The following is a 19,341-nucleotide window of genomic DNA, read 5'->3' on the forward strand; positions in this document are numbered from 1 at the left end:
AGGAGATTTTAAATCTATTATTTTGAAATAAAAGTTCTGCCTAGACCACCTCATGGTTACTAAATGTCATATGAAAACACAAGGTTTGGCGCAACGGAAATATTCATAAAATCAACGACTTTGCTGATACTAACTTTATTTATGACGAGAGAGAGAGAGAGAGAGAGAGAGAGAGGAAGAGAGAAGAGGAGAGAGGAGGAGAGAGAGAGAGAGAGACCAGTTGCCCAATACAGTTCCAGTGGCTGTCTGTATGACCTTGCATTACAAGTCATTTATTCAAGGTTTGGCAACCTAAATGATGGGTTTTCTCTCTCTCTCTCTCCCCCCTCTTTTTTTTTTTTTAGCGGAGTAAGGTTATGCTACAACAGACACTTTTTTTTTTGGAGTGAAAATACATTGAAATAAAACACCAGCCACGACAATTCTATTTTATTCCAAGCGAGGATAAATCAGGCGACTGACCTAACGCCCAAATCTTGTCAGGACCCCTGAAAAACAAGCGAATTAAAGGAAAGAAAAAAGATAAAAAGCCTGCGCCTTCTAAAAAGTAAACTTGTTTAGTATACGTTTAAATGTTTTCTGCAATCACAGGACGAATGCAGTGTTTTCATTTGAAGTCATCCCCTATTTTAAGAATACAGCTTGTTAATGCAGAAACAAATTCTCTTTTTTCCACCTGAAATTGAACGAAGTTGCCCCAAAACAAACTAGTTTCTTCAATTACCCCGAAGTTTCTCGAGTCTGGTCAAACTTGGCCATCCAAAATAAAGGTAAACATTAAAAATAACACGTTATTAAAGTATTGGAAACCTGGACCAACTACTGAACTTCAAAATCTGAACGTTGCATTTTATTTAAAGTTCCCCCACCGTTTGTAATCTTATTACAGCAAGGATTTACTACACTTTTCACCCTCAGTGTGTTCACTTTTGAAAGAAATAAAGAGAATTGGGTGAAAATTAGAATCTTGTACTGTATTTCAATGTTATACGTTGTACGTCAGTGCCAGCGTCCACGTGTCGTAACATAACCACAGGTATACGAGTGTATGTACGAATGGATGAGCGCGCGGGCACGCAAACCGTGTTACGTTTTAATCAACAACCTTCACTAAGCCATTCTGATAAAAGTTTCCGGTATTAATCTCACTATGTATTTCAACTTCTATAAGACACACACACAGACACACACTCTCTCTCTCTCTCTCTCTCTCTCTCTGCGAAATTCTGAAGTACATCTAATTTGAAGTGCGAAAAATTCCTCTTGAATTAAGTATTCGTCTGATACATTTATTTTTCTAGGATTCGATCACAGAAAACTTACGAGAGAAAATACTTACAGACCTTGACTTATTCATTGATATTAGGAGTTATACCAGGCCAGGCATCGTAACAAAGACAATGCCAAAATGACTAAGCTTAGAAACAGTTTCCTCTCGATGTAGGCTAAACTTTCGGCTTTTGTCTGTCCCTCCGCGATCCTCTTCCTGTTTGTTTGTTTGTATGGTGTTTCTACGTTGCATGGAACCAGTGGTTATTCAGCAACGGGACCAACGGCTTTACGTGACTTCCGAACCACGTCGAGTGCGTCGGTACCAGCATGGGTGTCAAATCTCGCTGTCATCTGATACTTCAAGGCAAATTACTAATTCAAAATCGCGTATAGCCAAAGACATTAATACAAGTGTAATGAAATAATCGAATTACACCACCGTGTCTAGAATACACATGAACGGAAATGAGGGCACATACCGCACACCAAGACCTCCCCTCCTCTCTCTCTCTCTCTCTCTCTCTCTCTCTCTCTCTCTCTCTCTCCGAGTAAGGATATGAATCAAATCGCATTATTACAACACTCGGCTTCAGTCTAAGTGCCACGTACGATCTCTGAGGTATGGTTATATCTGCCGTCACTATTTATTAATCTTTGTTTTAACTGACCATTAATGTGAACGTTGTGCCGTCAAATTACGCGGTTGTTAGTTTACATTAAATAAGTTTGCATTTCAATAAAAATAAAAGAAGTTAGAACAGATTCTTAAAAGAAAAGCAATACATTTAAAGATGGTCGCTACTAGAAAAAATGGAAACTAATCGAAAAAAATATAAAAAAAATATTTCCGTTAAATGGAAAAATGGAAATGAGGTTACAAAATAAGTCTTAGTACCGTTATTCTGTTCCTTTGCGTGAAAGTTACCTGGAAAACATGCAAAAAGTTTGGGCATCGGGTTGATGATGTGATATTCTCAAGCAATATGGAAAGGGAAGGAAGTTGGTATACAACAGATTCTTCAAGTGTTCAAAGAATACAGTGCAAACTACATCGCGGGAAGTGACAATATGGAAAGTTAAAATGCGTAAATCTGAGAACATACTAGAAATTATCTGGAAAAAATGTTTATAATGACTTCGAAAGCGAATTTAACAAAAGTTTCTTAGTGCATTAATAATAGCCTACAACAATATTTTTTAAAAAAGCAGCCAACGGTTAGAAAATTTAAAAGCGGGTGGGGGGTGGGGAGATCCTTAAAATGGGGAAAAATCCGTGCATATAAGAAAAACAGTGTCAGTGTTACGGAACAAGCTAAAAACGAGCACTTGCAAATGAAAAGTTTTTTCAGTGATAAGTGCAAAAACATCATCAACAATAAACGGAAAATTTTCCTACAAAAAACCAGCTTTGGAAACAAAGAATGCTGACAAAGTAAGTGTCAATCATCTGAGCCTTGGTAGCTGTCAAGCACGAAGTTACCAGAACTCACCTGATAGATCAGGTAGTAACCAGAACAGGAGACTTTCTACGCTTCACAAAAGTCAACTTTTTCCGGAGGTGACGCGTCTGCTATTTTGAGTGTAACTGGAATTTTTCTCGGTGGGATACGCGTTTTCTCTTGAAGAGAGAGGAAAAATGCGTCAATCTTTAATATAAAACACGATTTTATGTTCGAGAGTAATAATAAAGCAACGCAAGCTCTGGTCAATATATACTAGATAACTACCGGACAATGCCAAACGTTATCAGTAATATTCCACCGAATACCCACCGGGCATATGGACAGTAATGGACTGGGAATGAGACTTCAACCTCAAAGAGGACACATGTATAGCTAAAGTTTTCCACTTTATATGCAGCAGCCCCAGAATCTGTACTTTTCTGATTTTCAGCAAGTATCAGTGGTGAGGTTGCTGCCCACACACCCTGCATCATGAATATTTTTTAAGACGTTTATTCGCCAACAGAGTTTGGCATCTATTGCTGCCCATGAAAAGACTGACCAGAACCAAAGCTACTTAACCTTTCTGACCGAACTACACATAATATAACGGTGGGTTTTCATTGGAGTATGAAGTGGTTAATGTTCATAGACGACAAAGTACTGATTGAGAATAATGGAGGGAAACTGCAGAGATGAGTGAGTTTTAAATTACTTGCAGAAAGGTGAGAGTAAATGAAAGCAAAAGTAAGGTTATGAGGGTAAATGCGAATCATGTTAATGGAGCAATAAATGTTGGTTTGAACAGTGCGAGACTGCAAGCAGTCTACTCTTACAATTCAGAGTCAAGATTTCGGATGATGGTGGGATGCGCGGAGGCGAGTCCAAAGTGCGAGAAACAATTAAGGAATAAATTGAGAAGGAATTAAGTTAGTCTATGGAAGCCAGTGATTGAACACACACACACACACAAAACTTCAAATAGCATACGTAAGGGGATGGATCAAAGTACATTGAAGTTGATAGGTCTATGGAAAGAGAATATAATTCGAAAATCTTGGGAAGAGGATATGATGGAAATGAACAAACGAAGTGAAAGTAGTATCGGCGAGGGCTTTAACATCCAGAAGATACAGGTGAATAGCACAATGTGTGTACTGCAAGTGGATTCGAACCGCCGCTGTTGGAGAGCTGTTTAATTACGAATAGGGCTATAGAGCTATGTACTGGGGCACTCTCCGCCATTCAGCGCTGAAGATTATGGAAAATGGGCACTGAAGCGGTTGGAAAGCAAGATGAAGAGTACGCAACAATGGGGAGAGTAAAAGGCCAAAATGTGGGTGCTAACAGGGGGCGAAGGGACTCTGGAAACCACATTTAGTAATGCCTACCTACAGTGCGCCACGTGACGGCGTTTATCGCCCTCCGGCGGTGAACGTGATAGTGATAATTGACTTTTTCCCTCTTGGCTGTCACCCCCATTTGAGTTCAAATTCATAATCTATCCTGTGAAGTAAAGGATTCCAGTATTTATTCATAAAATCGATTTGCATCAGTAACTTTTTTTTTTTAATTCTCACAAGCGTCCTGCGATATAACATTTGTTTCCTGGTAGTTCTCAATATTGCACTGGCTAAAGTTCAAGCAGTGCTAATTTCAACATGAAGAAATGCGTAAATTGACTCTTTTGAAGTTTCGAATTACACAAACCCAAGTCGTGAAGAAGGGAAAAAATCTTAAATACTACAATTTACGTGGAACAGAGGATACGAATACCTACACACCTAAGGACGCATGCTTGAACTACTTGTACAATGATTAGTGATTGGTGTAAACTGGAGAAGGCCTAGTCATCGACGTCCGGAAATAAACTTCAAAGTCGGGAAAAGAATATAAACTTACACAAGGCGTAAAACAACCTTTAAAACGAAGCAACAAATATACAATATTGCTTTGGGTGTACATCAGTCTTTTGTCAATATTTCACCTACGAGCTTCTACGCAGACCATTGCGCAAGCAACAGTCTGTAACCAGCTAACACTAGTCCTCTAAAGATCCATAATAATTCTGACGTTATACATTTCGATACAGATGTCGCCAGACTGAATGTGACTTGATATAATCAGGTTTCTCGCTACGAAACAGATCATGCGTTTGCGTTAATCACAACGGCGATGATGTAACAATCATCAAATCATATGGGTTAGGAGAGTGACTAGAACGAAATAAATTGCATGGCTGTGGGTATGAAAGAAGGTATAAGATCCCCTGTTATTCAGCTACAAAATAAAACCAGGAGAGAGAGAAATAGAAGGAACAGTTGGCGGCGAGAATTAAGTCTTCCGAAGTATCTAAAACATTGTATCTCTGTCTACCTTGGCTACCTAGACAGTGCCTAAGCTGTGATTGTGAATATCTTGTTAATGGTACACTGTGGAGGGTCACAACCTGTTGGATGGGAGGATAGCGACATTTTTCTTATAAGATTACTAAAGTTAGCACTGTCACACTCACACAAGCACGCACTAAACATACAAAATCTATTTGTAATCGTTAGTCTCAAAAAATTATTCACAAGATAATTTGTTCAACATACACAGATAGAATATAAAAGTATCTGGCAGCGAAAAAAGTAAAACAATTGAGTTACAACTTCTTTCGTATTCACTCATGCACCGTCGACCAAACTGTATGTAACCGACAAAAGTTTATGAATAACCGGTTTTACAAGAATCATCCGAAATTAATGCATTTAAAACCATTCCGTGCATACAATGGTCATTACATTTGGGGTTGGCCATAAGAATAATATTAACCTAATTGTTGGTTTACACAAAGCGAAACTAGACGAGTTAGGAATTAAATGGCAGAATTCATCAACATAAATAGTAGAACCTCGGCTTAACAAGACACTTTTGGGGTCTGGCTTTCTAATAAATAACGAGGACCCTGTATTACAGCCAGCAATTGAAAATTTTCTAGATATCACACAGGTAATAGCAATTCCCCATAGTTCTTTGCCTAAAAAATACCTTGTACTTTACATTCAATTTAAGAGATTTATGTCAAAGCACATCATCTAAATTGGAAACAAGCGTGATCCGACCTCCAGCCCTACTCAGGAAGCATGCAAGATTTTCCCCTCACGCATAAGTTGAAATCATTACATGCCTAACAACATAACATTCCTAACAACATAAAAGTGACCTTCATAATTATTACTCAACAAGGATCAAATAAGGATACAACTTAAAAACGTTCATATATTCTCGATTATAAGTGGAAAGACATATTAACTGAACAGAAACATAGCCTCTAAAATTCAGTACACCAAATAAGTTAAAACGTGCTAATATCTACTGCCAAATAGGCCACGTTTCACAAACAAAAATTAAAATGCTCTTTTTTATTAGAAATAATTTTTCTGCACTGTTCAACATGCACATCATTTTTTACATTTCCATTCTAATAAATGAATCATAAATATCCTATCTTAAAATTCCTGTATCTTAAGACAAAACACCTTTTCCAGACCTTTGGCTCGGTCACAGACCTTTCCTACTCCCCAACAAAACCAGCAGCAGCAAGAACAACAAAATACTTTGTAAACTTACTCCCCGAGTAGGTGAAAATAGTCATAATATCGTAGTATTTAAGTAGGTACAGAAGTTCGCTAAGTTGATGTGCGTTAAGCTAAGCTCTCGGAACTGGCTCCAAGAATAATGGTTATTTATACTTAACTGATGGATCACAAAAATTATTGGTCTCGAGATAACAAGTAAAAAAGCACATTAGCAATGGGTGGTAGATAAAGTTAGTGTCATCAGTACAATTAGGGAAAAGAGCAAGTAATGTGGCAATGATTTTGATTATTATAAGGGTGCATCCTAACATAACTTGACCCAATCTAGGGGACTGTTGCCACATGTTAGGAGAAAGATGGGGCCTTGAATTTTGTATATATAAAAGAGCTGCATGATGTACTGTACTTAATGAATATACTATCCCACTCTTTTCTTCTTTAATTTAGACACAACCCAAACAAAGATGAAACGTTCTACCAATCCACACCCACACACACACACCACATACCTGCTTTAGATCCTTTTTAAACTTTGAAATAAAACCATGATGAACTACTCACAGAGATGTTGTATACCTTAATTTGACCTGACCTAACCTAACATAAGGTGCCATGTTATAAAAGGTCAGGAAAGCATGGACCCCCTTGACCTACCTTATATTGTTCTTATTTAAATTTCTTAAAGGTTGGGCTTGTATGATACGAAGGTTGAATCATTAAGCATAATTCTGGAATTACTGGTAATAAATTGTGTGAAGAAGCTTCACTCATCATCATTATTTAGCGGACAAGAGAATGTATTGTTGGAACACAAGAGTAAACTTCAAAAGTACAGGTATTAATGTTTTTTCAGGATACTAGCCATAGCTTTCTCAATGTTATAACTAGTCAGGGGAGCCTGGATATCTGGATATCGGTAAAAAAAAAATGAATAAATAAAATAAACTTAATAAATAAAATAAACTGAGTAAAGGATGTTCACTCACCACCACTAATTAGCACTGTCAGAAAAACTACTTACTGGGCATGTTTTTAAATACAGGGGTAAATTTCATAAAATATTTTCATAATACCAGCCATGATTTTCCCAGGAATGTGTACTATGTCGTAGTAAGTCCGTCTTAAAAGTACTAGCCTATAGTTTACCTAATTAGCAAATGTAAACAGATCCTAATTCATTTATACAATCATAACAGTGTAGTTATTTTATGAAATATTTATATTTTTTAGTTTTTACCTATTATGATTCAAGCATAACAGTCACTGTCATACTGAACATTGGCAAGGACGGAAAAAATGGCAGGAACTTCATTTATGGTACCATACGTTAGAATAAGCATCTTGGTTTCTTTAAGTTAGTTTGGGGAAGGATTTAGGTTAGTTTCAGGGAAGGATAAGTGTGGATGCATCCATCTATTAGACTACTTTTTCTATTCCCACTAACCGAACCACCCACTTTTTATTGTAGTTTCAATTTATTTAAGGGGTGCTTACTGGGTAAGTTGTTCCTACTTAAATGTAGGTCAAATTCATAAAAATGTAAATAGTACGTGCTTAAAGATTTATTTTTAAAATACCTCTCCATAATATAGCTTTTACTTCCGTGCCAGCAGTAGTTAGACAGATTGAAACAAAAAAAACAAGAACACTAATTTTTCTACGAATATCCATCTTCTGTCCATCTACTTCCTCCCACCCTCACCCATGGTTACTATACCAAAACCCTGCGAAGCCAATGGAGGATAACTAAAATTTAAGTACATAAAGGTACATTTCTAATACTCTACACTGAATACCTGCAAGCTTCCAAAAACCACAACCAGGTTTAAAATGCAGTAGACCAAAAAAGGCTACCTATCAAATTCAGGACATAATATCCCCTTCACAAACCAGAAGAGCTAATGCTCTGCAATAATTGTATTTAATCTCTGCACCATGTAGATAAACCAAAGCAGTGGTTTACCTTTCATTAAGGATAGACATTAGCATGAAAGTCCTTAATCAAAAACCTAATGAAAAGGACATTACATTCCTACTCTTCAGAAATTCCGGCTTCTATTTCACTTAAGACAGAACCTTTCCAATCTTATCAGACTACGATTGTGGCTCTCTCACTCGTTAGCTGTGTATGTATATGGCTACTGTGGAATTTCCATAGAAACTTCTTTTCAAGGAGCTTGTTCTAAATGGTTCAAAAGCCAACAAAATAACGAACTGAAGAACCAAATACAGATTCCAAGGTAAATTACATAGCAGAGACATGGAAAACTCCACTTGAACACCTTGAAAAACACCTAGATGTCTTTGTCCTCAAAAATACCTACATGTCTTTGTCCTCAGACAAGCCTATAGCCAAAGCCAACAGGGCCTTTTAGCCTTAAAGGCTACTACCAATAAGTTCTCTCATGCTTGAAAAACAATAGACACCTATCCATATTGTTTATAGAGGTATCAGTGCTGGAAAAAAAAAACTTAACATGGGACCATGACTTATACCCTGACCACTAGTGGTGGTAGAATTAAGAGATTCTCTCCCAGCACTGATAATGGCATTACTGCAAGATCATGCCTTGAGCTCACCAGAACCATTCACCACACCAGGCAGTCATCTGTAGCTTGTGGGATTATGATGAAACTTTTCATCTCTTGATCGCTTGCATCCACCACTGAAAGAAACTGTAAACTCTTCCCTGACAATTAAATGACACATTGGTAATGAAGACCTGCACATCGATCACCCTTATTTCCTTAGTAGTGATGCTCAAATCTCATGCGATATTACTCCATACGATTTCGTTCAAAATTCACTAACTGGCAACTAGCTTGCTTCCTATTTATCTATTATTTCAATGCGAAAACGCGATTATTGCATACAATAAGGCCATAATATGTTTAGTAAGAGTGAAATCTGTCATATATTTCAAAACTGCAAGAAAATGTCACGTGTAGCAAATTTCAGAAAAACTCTTACGAAACATTTTCAAAATTTTCGTTCACTCATCCCTGAAGCATTTGACCAAAACGTAGTAGTCATCAAACCTCAGTTCAAATGTTAAATATAAGAACGAAAAAAAAAAATTCCATAGCAATAATATTGCTTCCAAAGAAAGCATAAAATTTGAAATAGTCCTATTTGATTGCTTTTACACCTGAACGCTGAAAAAAATTAAAGATGAATATACAAAAGTAGAATGCGCCCACCGATATCAACGTGTGAGGGGAGCATGTGTGACGTATCATTAGTGTCGGTGCAACAACAACCACCTGGTGTAACATAAGTAGGTCTACAATGATTAGCGACTATGAAATTATCTTGAAAACATTTACTTTATATGTGTTAGAGGAATATTTGTATTTTCATACATAAATATTTGTTATATTTCTTAAATATTTCAAAAGTGATGGCATACTAGCAAATATTCGCCTTTGCAATTATTCTTTTGTCAAAGCCAAGATATTATTCCTAGGCCTAGGTGTTAGGTTTCTTTACTTTACACCTACCATTCACGTCTCTCTATTAACAATTTATGGCCAGACAGCAAATGAGGTTATCTACACATTCTTGCACTTCAAGTTACCTTGTGAAAGAATTGATTATACACCAAAAGCGAGCAGAAGGACTTTTAAGAAAATAATATTTTAAACCACTTGAAAAACAAGTGTTCCATAAGCCTTGATATTAATGCTTATGATATTTCGATTAATAGCCATCTTCTACATATAACCAAAATCATCATCATCTTTTATTCTTCCAAGAACAGGTAATCTCTACAAATAAAAACATTAGTAATAGATTACATCTCGGAAGGCTAAGATCATTTTTTTAGTCCTATAAATCATTTTGCAACATACAGGCAGCTTAAAAACAGCCTGAAACTTCAACATTCAAAGAAAACTGGTTGCAATTTATATTCCTCAAAGAACAGGTATTCTCTACACATAAATTCATCAGTAACTGATTACATCTCAGAAGGCTTAGATTATTTTTTTAGGCCTATAAAATATTTTGCAACATACAGGCAGCTGAAACACAGCCGGAAACTTCAACATCCAAAGAAAACTTGTTTTAATTCATATTTTTACTTTGAAATTGTTGTTATGACTTTTGAGCGTATTAGGTCTACTGTCATAATGCTGCAGACGTGGTTATGTTGACCAGTCGGAGGAGCATGTTTAGTGTGCTTTCATTACTGGCACCGCTAACCTTATCACACCGCGCTTTGAACTGAGCAACGTAAAAAAAAAAAAAAAAAAAAATCAAATCACACACATTACGAATTATACCAATGCATAAAACGGATCATATATATTTAACCATAAAGAAAATAGGGCTAGCTGTGAATTCGCAAACTTTTCGGCATGCATTACATTACAACAAATAAAGAAAAAAAAAAATTTAGCACTACTTGGCAACGTCAAGTTGAGTCTGAGAATCTAGACGATACAAAAAGAATCATGTCGCATGAGATTTGAGCACCTCTGTACATATGATCATTCTAATTCAAATGGGGAAAAAATTGTGATCTCGGCACACTACTGATGAAAAGGGGATAGCTACAGAAGAAGAATGTTACAACAAGGCCACACCAGAGCCCAGTTACTAGTACAGCATTTTATATGATAGTCTTTGTTATTTTTAATAAATTGCATTGTTTGGAAATATGATGTAACAAACAAAAGACGCCAATGAAACTTTTCTTGTAATTATACGTAGATTTTGCAAGGATATTTTTTAAAGGATAAGCGGTAAATATAATTTTTATGATATAGTATAAGAGAAAAATACATTTACTTATTTTTCTCTAGCAAGCCACTTCCAAAATCAAACAGGACACTTTTGGCCCACAGGCATGGGGTTGGATGCCCCTGGTCTAGACCAACCTAGGATGTCCCTTACCAAGCTACAGGACCTTGAACTGGTAAACAAAAAATATGCAAAAATATGACTCTCCTTAGTTTCAAACGGGGTCCCGGTTTTAGACCTACCCAGGGAACAAATTGGTATCCCTGCCCAAGCTACAGGACCAACCCCTGGATGTCGAGTCCCTTCCATTACTATTACTTATCTCAGTGGCTGAGAAATTTCATAATGAATATATAATTACTTAAGCAAAGCAATAACTCAGAATGAGGGGTTAAATTTTGAAACTAACAGAAAAGGGGTAGCAGAGCATTTACACTTAGCAATGTTTGCTAGATATAGCAGTGTTTGCTACTCAAATAACAGGCTTACTCTATTTGAGTACACTTTCTAATTGCCTATATAGCATTAAAAGTGTCAAACTCATTACCTTTCAATAAGGTCCAGCCTGCACTGAACAATCCTCAGAATGGAAAAGCCTCAAAACAGATATTTTGTTCTAAGCCCAGGTCAGGACCAAAAGACTAGTAATCTTCATCCAAAAACCAGCTTTCTGTAACACTTGTAATTCTCTTACCATATCACAGGTCCTAGGGCTACCAAGAGAGGGTTTAATTGCTTCAAAACACTTTTTAGTCAAAATTCAAACAGCTTTGGAGTCAAAAGCTAAATCCATCAAGGTTCCCGAAAAGTTACAGCATACCAGATACCTTGATTACACAGACCTAAAGACCTCCTGTGATCCAGGTTGTGAGCATTGTCTATTACTGTATAGCATTTAGAGTATACGTAACTAGGAAACCTAAAAACTTTATGAAGTTGCCTATAGAGGTACATGCTTCCAACTCAAGAAGAGAGAAACTAACCAACACTGCTGAACACATTAGTAGTTGAACCTTTTGCCAACTTGAACATCAAAATTGAATTATGTGGAAGTTTAGACAAAATTTAGCAAGAATGTAGAAGTTTCAGAAGAACTTTAAGAATGAGTTCTAGGAAATATACTAAAGAGGCAATAGAATGTAAAATCATTCTTCTTAAGACACCAAAGTACTACACTATAATCCTTGGATCCTATAACTTGATAAATCTCTCTCCTCCATTCAAAAAATTACCAACTGATATTGCTGAAAATGCCTGCCAAATCAGCCAGGCCTTAAAGTGAAAGTTAAATATTGGTAACTTTCTGTTCCAAGTCACGAATATGCCAACATTCTGAATTATTGGTTCTTAAAGAAACGGCATTGTTGAAAATACAGCCGTTCTGTAGGCCTAATACTCCTCTTGTTTAGCGGGTCCCTTAGCACACTGTTTCTAGCCGGAACCACCCAAGAAAATGTCGCAACTTACCCGCTGCTGTCCAAAGAAGGGTCTTTCTTATTGTGAGTAAAAGGAATAAACAGTAATGACATGTAGTTAAAAAAAATATTTAATATTTATATAATGTATAAACCTACACATTATGTAAATATACCTGCATGTGTGTATCTTCTCTCCTAGCCAAATTTAAGTCTAGTTAAGAAAGGAAGCATTCATATTTACACCTCTCTACTTTTCTTGTGCCTTTGGAAGCATTCATATTTACACCCCTCTACTTTTCTTGTACCTTTTAAGTCTTACTCATATTTTTTGTAGGTACATAAATCATGGCTTGCTATAAAAACAGTAATTCCAGGTATATCATAACTTCTAGTGCAATAAATGAAATACATATTTTCTGTGCAGTTTATTTTGTACTTTACATATTTCTGAATATTTTTCAAAGGTGTACAACCCCCGTTTTAGTTTCACCAACCCTTCTATACACCATAATTAAAGGGTACCCAACTACGAAACCAGGGTATTCATGAGGACCCAAAACTCAGTGAATTATACAAAGGGAAATGGTTTACATTCATACACAATATACACTATAGAATAAAAATATATGGTTTATGTCAATAATCGGTGTAAAAAACAACACAATACATATAGGGCAAATGACTGAGTGGCGACCTAGAGGCCACCGATCCCGGAAGGCGGCCACCTTCCCAAAAAAGTACTTGAACTTGCTGCCATGAGCATCAGTCAAGAGTTGTGGCCCATCCAGGCAGCACACCAAGACCTCTATGCTCCTCTCAATTAAGTGCTTTTTCCTATATTACAAAATAATGGCATAATTCAAACACTTGGTAGATCTATATTATTATTCCGTGGCGGCCTAGACTTAGCAGTTGCGGTTTTTCGATGCAGTTTTACTACCTGAACAAGAATTTTAAGTAATATTTATTCGGATGACTGTAATTAACCCCCAGTCCTCGTACTAAACACGGCGAAATACATTTGACGCCACAATTCCTGGTGGCTTTCGAATTCGCAGAATGCTTATGTAGAAATACCAAACACTTTTTTGGGAAGTGGCCACATTCCAAGAGAGATGGCTGCATTGTCGCTGCTCAGTCGTTTATCCTAGCTAGGGCAAAGATGTCCGAACGCCAATTGCACAAGAGCTCTTATCCAATGGACCGCCACAGCCTAACCTGGTCTGGAGCATTGTAGTTCATAGGGTACAGCAAATTAAAGGGATGCATCCTAACCTTACCTCTCAAACCTAACCTAGGCCTCCACGTCCTTACCTGACTAGCCTAGGCCCATACTATCCTGACTTACAGTGCCATAAAAAAATTATGAAAAAAGCAGAAATTCAGATTTAACCAAAAACAAACACAATCCAACTGATATGAAGTCTCGAATACCTATAGGCCTCTCCCCCACCCTCACCAGAAACTAATTTAGAATACTACTATCTACCTAGGGTAGGTCGTCTACGAACAACCTAGCCTAGACTAGACCTAGTACCACCTAGTATATGGACCACTAGCCGTGTTCTCATCGAGTATTTAAGTGTAATCACAAAAAAAACAATAAAACGTGAAAAATACGGGGGAAAACCGTCTAAACTAAATTCTAAAAGTGAAATGCGTTGACTACCAATCCTAGGAACGTCCTCATCCTAGGCCTTGCATAGACCTAGACTAGAAGACTGGCAACTTAAATTTCAAAAAATAATAAATACTAGGTAATAAATTAAGATAAAATATTGCTTGCTTCAAAATGAGCAAACTTTGCATCCCTATAAAACGTTTACTCACCTTTCTGTGCGTCCATAGTGCGTGAACATATTAAATTTTTGCATTTTGCCATAAAGTTTCCCCAAACTTTGCATCCCTATAAAACGTTTACTCACCTTTCTGTGCGTCCATAGTGCGTGAACATATTAAATTTTTGCATTTTGCCATAAAGTTTCCCGGTAGCCGTTTTCCCGTCTTCACTAAACAGTCAACTGTTAAATTGCAAAGTGCAAACCTTTTCCTTTTGCCAGGTCGTTAGATTCCTTTTTATTTTTTTTACCAACAACCAATATTATCACCTGTTACACTACGATGATGCATTTTAGAAAGTGCTAATTAAAATCATTCAACGATCATTCTTCGTTTATTCAAATTTTTACCTTGATAAGTACAGTATGGAAAACGCGTAATACATCCTATTATCTGGCAACATCAACAAGTAATGCTTCAGTGTAACAATAAAACATAATTCCAAAGTAATAGTTATATTTTTTAATCTGCTTACTAAAGTAAATCATTAAAAAATTGCACGTTTGTAAAATAGATGCTGATATTACGGTAGGTTTCTTTACGATTGTACAGTTTTGTATCTTTTCATTTGTATTTAGTAAAAGTAACATAATTTTCTTTTGACACCCAGAAGTGATCAACTTACTAGCGCCAAATTCAAAATATTCTGGAGGCCACCTAACTCCGAATTGATTGTGACAATAATGACATAGCCATCCATCTTTAGAGGTATAATTCTTTCATATAACAGCAATCACTATGTGTCTTCTCTTGCAGTCCCCGTCCAAGGCAGAAAGCGTTCTCCATCTACTATGTAAGCACAAATATGATTACTGCAAGGAACAGGACTCAGATCGACTAAGGAATTCGTACTGTAGTTGCCAATCATCTGTAGCACCAACAAACGAGTGGATGCAATACCACGGTATCAATCGGGACTTTGCAGACATTATAACATTCAAGTTAATTGTCTCAGTTCGAAAGACATCGATGAAATTCCTGATAAGGCCTACTGCTAAGCCTAGTGTTGGAATTCCCTCAGCTTCCTGCATTCAAGGACATCAGACCCACAAATTTATGGTGAATCCATCTTGACTGATTAGATTTTTTGGGTAGGTAAATCTCAGCAGTATCAAACCAGAAACTCCTTTCTTTATTTGTTTTATCAATTGCAGTTTAGTAAGATTTGTTATTTAGAATATTAAATGTTGGTCTCTCATTAGGTATTAAATTTCTAGTGAAGTGAAAAAAATATATATAAAAAGGAAAGATAAGAACAAAAGAAGTGACTGATTGCTTAAATTACAATTAAATACTACTTTTTTTACAATTTGTAACTTAAATGATTCAGTCGTTTCTCCATATGCCTGTAGTTAGAGGATGCTGATAATTTCAGCATTTCGTCCATTACTGACCTGAACTTGTTAAATACTGAGGTTAAACTTTATGCAGAATGAATGGATTATGAAATAATGCAATAAAGTCAAGTACTGGGAAACTTCTAGTGATCCTCTTCTAAGACAATGAAAGGAAAGGAGGGAGTTGGACTGATTGACGGCGAAATAAGAGATCCACAAATTAGCCTAAATGAGATGAAGTAAGAGAATCTAAAGTTACACTGAAAGAAAGTGGGCAGCGAGGGGACGTACGGATGCTGCAAACACCTTTTAGTATTGCCTACACTCCACCACGTGAAGTGCACTGGCAGTACTGCCCCCTTGCGGGAGAAATCCATACGAAAACTCTAAACTTTTCTTATTTAATAACCTTAGATTGATATTGCGTCTACTGCATAATCCATTTGTTCTTTTCTTCTTAGAGTTTTCCCTCTTATCACATGTTAAATGGCATTTTAGTTTCTCCTGCATGAATTTTCACTAACTTTTCTAGTAAAAACAATTATAAAAACAATAGTAATGATAATAACAACTGTGACGAAGAAGCATGTTCCATATCGCCATACCCGGCCTCAAAAGTTCTTGTCTTTTCAGGTAAAATGGATCCAACAGGTAATGATATCCATAGAGCTTCGATTCCTGAGGATATCTGGAATGTACAGCATACGAGCTACATGATCATCCTCCCCATAATAATTGCAATTGGCTTGTTTCTGAGCATCGTCAGCTTCATTGTGCTTCGTCGAACAAAAATGAAGGCGACCCATGTTAACATGTAAGCCTAGTTTAGACTATATAAATTAGTCTGTTAATTTGATATGGGACAATATCTCACTTTTAGATATGGAATAACTAATTAATAATCAAATCACTTATCCTTGAGACTAACTAAGACCTAAAGGGAATGCTATATAGACCAAGATTCGTACACATGCTATGTCTTTTGGGGTTGAAGGAGGGCAACATCGGCTGTGATCACCCAGCCACCAAGACAGAAACAGGGTGATATCGACTGTTGCACTTATGCTTTGAGTTTTGTACAAACCTAGTAGATTTCAGTTAGTTACTGATAAAAGAATCTAAGGTTCAGTATTTCTTTCCTCTGCCTTAACTACTGGTAAAATATCTAAGGTATTTCCTCAGCCGACATTTCTGTTTTGCCACCTTACAAGTATGACTTCACCTCGTATATGCAAGTTTTGTAATAATTTCGAATAGTTTTTGTCAACAATTCGCATATGTCTTTTTTTTTATATATATGCTGACACTTTGCGTTCTCGTTTACTATAATTTATTTATGTATTCATTTTGCAGATACTTTCTTCTTTTGACTGGGGCGGATTTCATCATCTTTACCGTCAGCATCCCAACGGTAAAATCTCTCAATGGTTGTAACTTGCGATCATACGAATATGCTCTATATTTCGTCCATGTTTTCTTCACTATCTTCTACATCACTCAGACCATTTCACTTTATCTCATTCTCTGGATAGCCTATGACAGATTTTTAGCCATTTGGAATTTCACCAGATTCACTGAAATTCAGAAACCGTCAGTGATTCGTATGAGACTAACGTGCACCATTCTCGTATGCATCTTGCTACACCTCGAGCAACTTTTCGACGTAAGAATTACCTGCTCCACTGTAGAACATTGCAAACCGGGTAATGTTACCTGTGAATTAACGGCACGGCTGGTAAGCAGCGACGAGCATACCTGCCCCGACGGCGTATGGTTTATAAACGATGGATTGCATTACATAACTGAGAAACCAATGTGGCGCCAGATATACTGGGCCTTCTATGGCTTGCTTGTTTCAGCTTTACCCATAATAGTGATCGTGATTTTCAATCTGGGAATAGTTGTTGCTATCATTATCCAGAGGTTCAAAAGTCTCTCTTCCACAGCGAGAACTCAGAGAAGAGACTTGTCTCGCATTTATATCATTTTGGCCATTTCAGTGACTTTCGTGAGTTGCACTGTACCCACGCTTATTCACGCCGCTTTCTATGCTCAGAAGATCGAGAACTGCCACGGAACTTACTCTGAAGAAGTCTTCCGAGCCGTGGCCCACCTGCTGCTTTTGGCGGAACACGTGACACACTTCGTCATTCTGGGTTTCAATCAGGTCTTCTGGAGTGAGCTGAAGAAAGTTGTGTCTTTGACCTGCCAGTACACCAAGACATTTTTGCTGCTGCTGGCGGGCAAGATAGACCGTGTAGAACATAATGACAACAGCAGCAATGTCACGAACTCTCCTGCAGAGCCACCTGCCGATGCTCCAGTACCTCCGCCTACAGCTCCTCTTCCAACAATAAGTATTGCGACAGATCACGTAGAATCAGTGAAAGAAGAGGTTGACATTGATACCAGTTTGCAAGTCTCCAAGTACAATAACGGCACCCTACAATCCTCCAATTCATTAAGACCTCCCGATAGGTCCCCAACGGTATCTATGATCACACTAGAGGAAGAAATATGAGGCTTACTACAGAATTTACAGATCTGTGATACAATTCATTCTATTTAAGCAAGGCTGTGTACATGGAGGGGAGGGCTAGGTTGAAGCACCCATTTGGTGAAAAAACATTTACTGAATAAAACCAGACGAACTTGTCAATTCAAAGAGGAAAAAAATTGTTAATAAAACACTATATCTTCCATTTATTTACTTCTTGGAATACTGTATTTTGCAATTTTGTATAACTGTATAATGAGGTAAGAAAAAAAAAAAATTGTATGAATTCTCCCTTTCAAAGTGTCTGCACACAGCCCTGGGTTGAAATCTATAGACTATTTCCATAAAACATCTGTCCATTAAGAAAAGATTTCAAAAGATCCAAGAACAAAGACCAAACCTCTTTGGTCATCTCAGGACCGATACAGCGGAATCTGGAAAATGTAACTACCTGTTCAACACTCCCAGCCCCCTTCCCTCAACAGATACTACATGAGGATGTTCAGATTATCATTCAATTGAAAGGATACTTTTTCCATTTGTATTTTCTTTACATCAAACTCATGTTCTGGTTGTTGTGAAAACGTGTAGTGAAGACAGAAAGAAAATAAACTATTTTCTTCAGTTCATGTGGCATGGCATTAATTTCTGTGATCAAAGGAGGTACAAAACTGTTCTACTTTCAGCAAGCTGTACATTTATTTTCTGCAGTACTCGCAAATTCATTGCAAGGAAACCTTCTATAAATCATACTTTCATTAAAAAACCTCCTTCATTCCTAATCGTACCAAAATAGTTTTTCCTTACTTGCATTTTTCACATAACTACTCTTGTCATACACACAATGTCCACATTCTTCAGTGATCTGGACTGAGATATTGTCAGTCGAAATGTATGGTATTTGGGGGGGCAGTTGGTGGTTGGTTTGATTTTAACTACAGAAAAGACTTGTACCAGGTTGGAGCTAACGAGGACTTACCACATCCGCCAGAGAACCACTCGCATTTCCACCAATCTGACCAAAATCAGGGTTCCAACCTCCACACCTGCTTGTTCTTGTCACCTGCTCACTGTCCCCATTCCAAGGGACTAAATTACTGTCAGTCGAAATATATGTTTTTTGTGTAAATCTTGTTTTTGTGGGCCTTTAATCTCAGTTTGAAATCTGTTAACAATTAACACAATCCTTTTTCGTGCAGCAATATATT

General features: G+C 37.1%; 1 protein-coding gene across 4 annotated transcripts; it reads left to right on the forward strand.

The window, feature by feature from the left end:
- The first annotated feature begins 1,753 nt into the window (after positions 1–1,753).
- Positions 1,754–19,262, forward strand: LOC135199382 (uncharacterized). 4 transcript variants are annotated; one of them, XM_064227370.1, is made up of 4 exons: positions 1,754–1,891; positions 15,056–15,390; positions 16,270–16,450; positions 16,990–19,262. In XM_064227370.1, exons 3-4 carry the CDS (start codon positions 16,275–16,277, stop codon positions 18,155–18,157), a joined length of 1,344 nt encoding a protein of 447 aa, XP_064083440.1. In that variant the 5' UTR covers positions 1,754–1,891; positions 15,056–15,390; positions 16,270–16,274; the 3' UTR covers positions 18,158–19,262. The 4 variants fall into 4 exon arrangements, with proteins under 4 accessions (XP_064083440.1, XP_064083448.1, XP_064083457.1 ...); XM_064227378.1 differs by lacking the exon at positions 1,754–1,891 and adding an exon at positions 2,509–3,326; XM_064227387.1 differs by lacking the exon at positions 1,754–1,891 and adding an exon at positions 6,854–7,133.
- The last annotated feature ends 79 nt before the right edge of the window (positions 19,263–19,341 follow it).

This window comes from Macrobrachium nipponense, chromosome 23, assembly GCF_015104395.2.
Source record: "Macrobrachium nipponense isolate FS-2020 chromosome 23, ASM1510439v2, whole genome shotgun sequence".
NCBI lineage: Eukaryota > Metazoa > Arthropoda > Malacostraca > Decapoda > Palaemonidae > Macrobrachium > Macrobrachium nipponense.

Bases quoted from the DNA above. Each gene is read 5' to 3' on its own strand.
- LOC135199382 (XM_064227370.1), top strand. From the start codon at position 16,275: ATGGATCCAACAGGTAATGATATCCATAGAGCTTCGATTCCTGAGGAT. The intron at 16,451-16,989 runs GTAAGCCTAGTT...TTCATTTTGCAG, and splicing joins AAGGCGACCCATGTTAACAT to ATACTTTCTTCTTTTGACTG.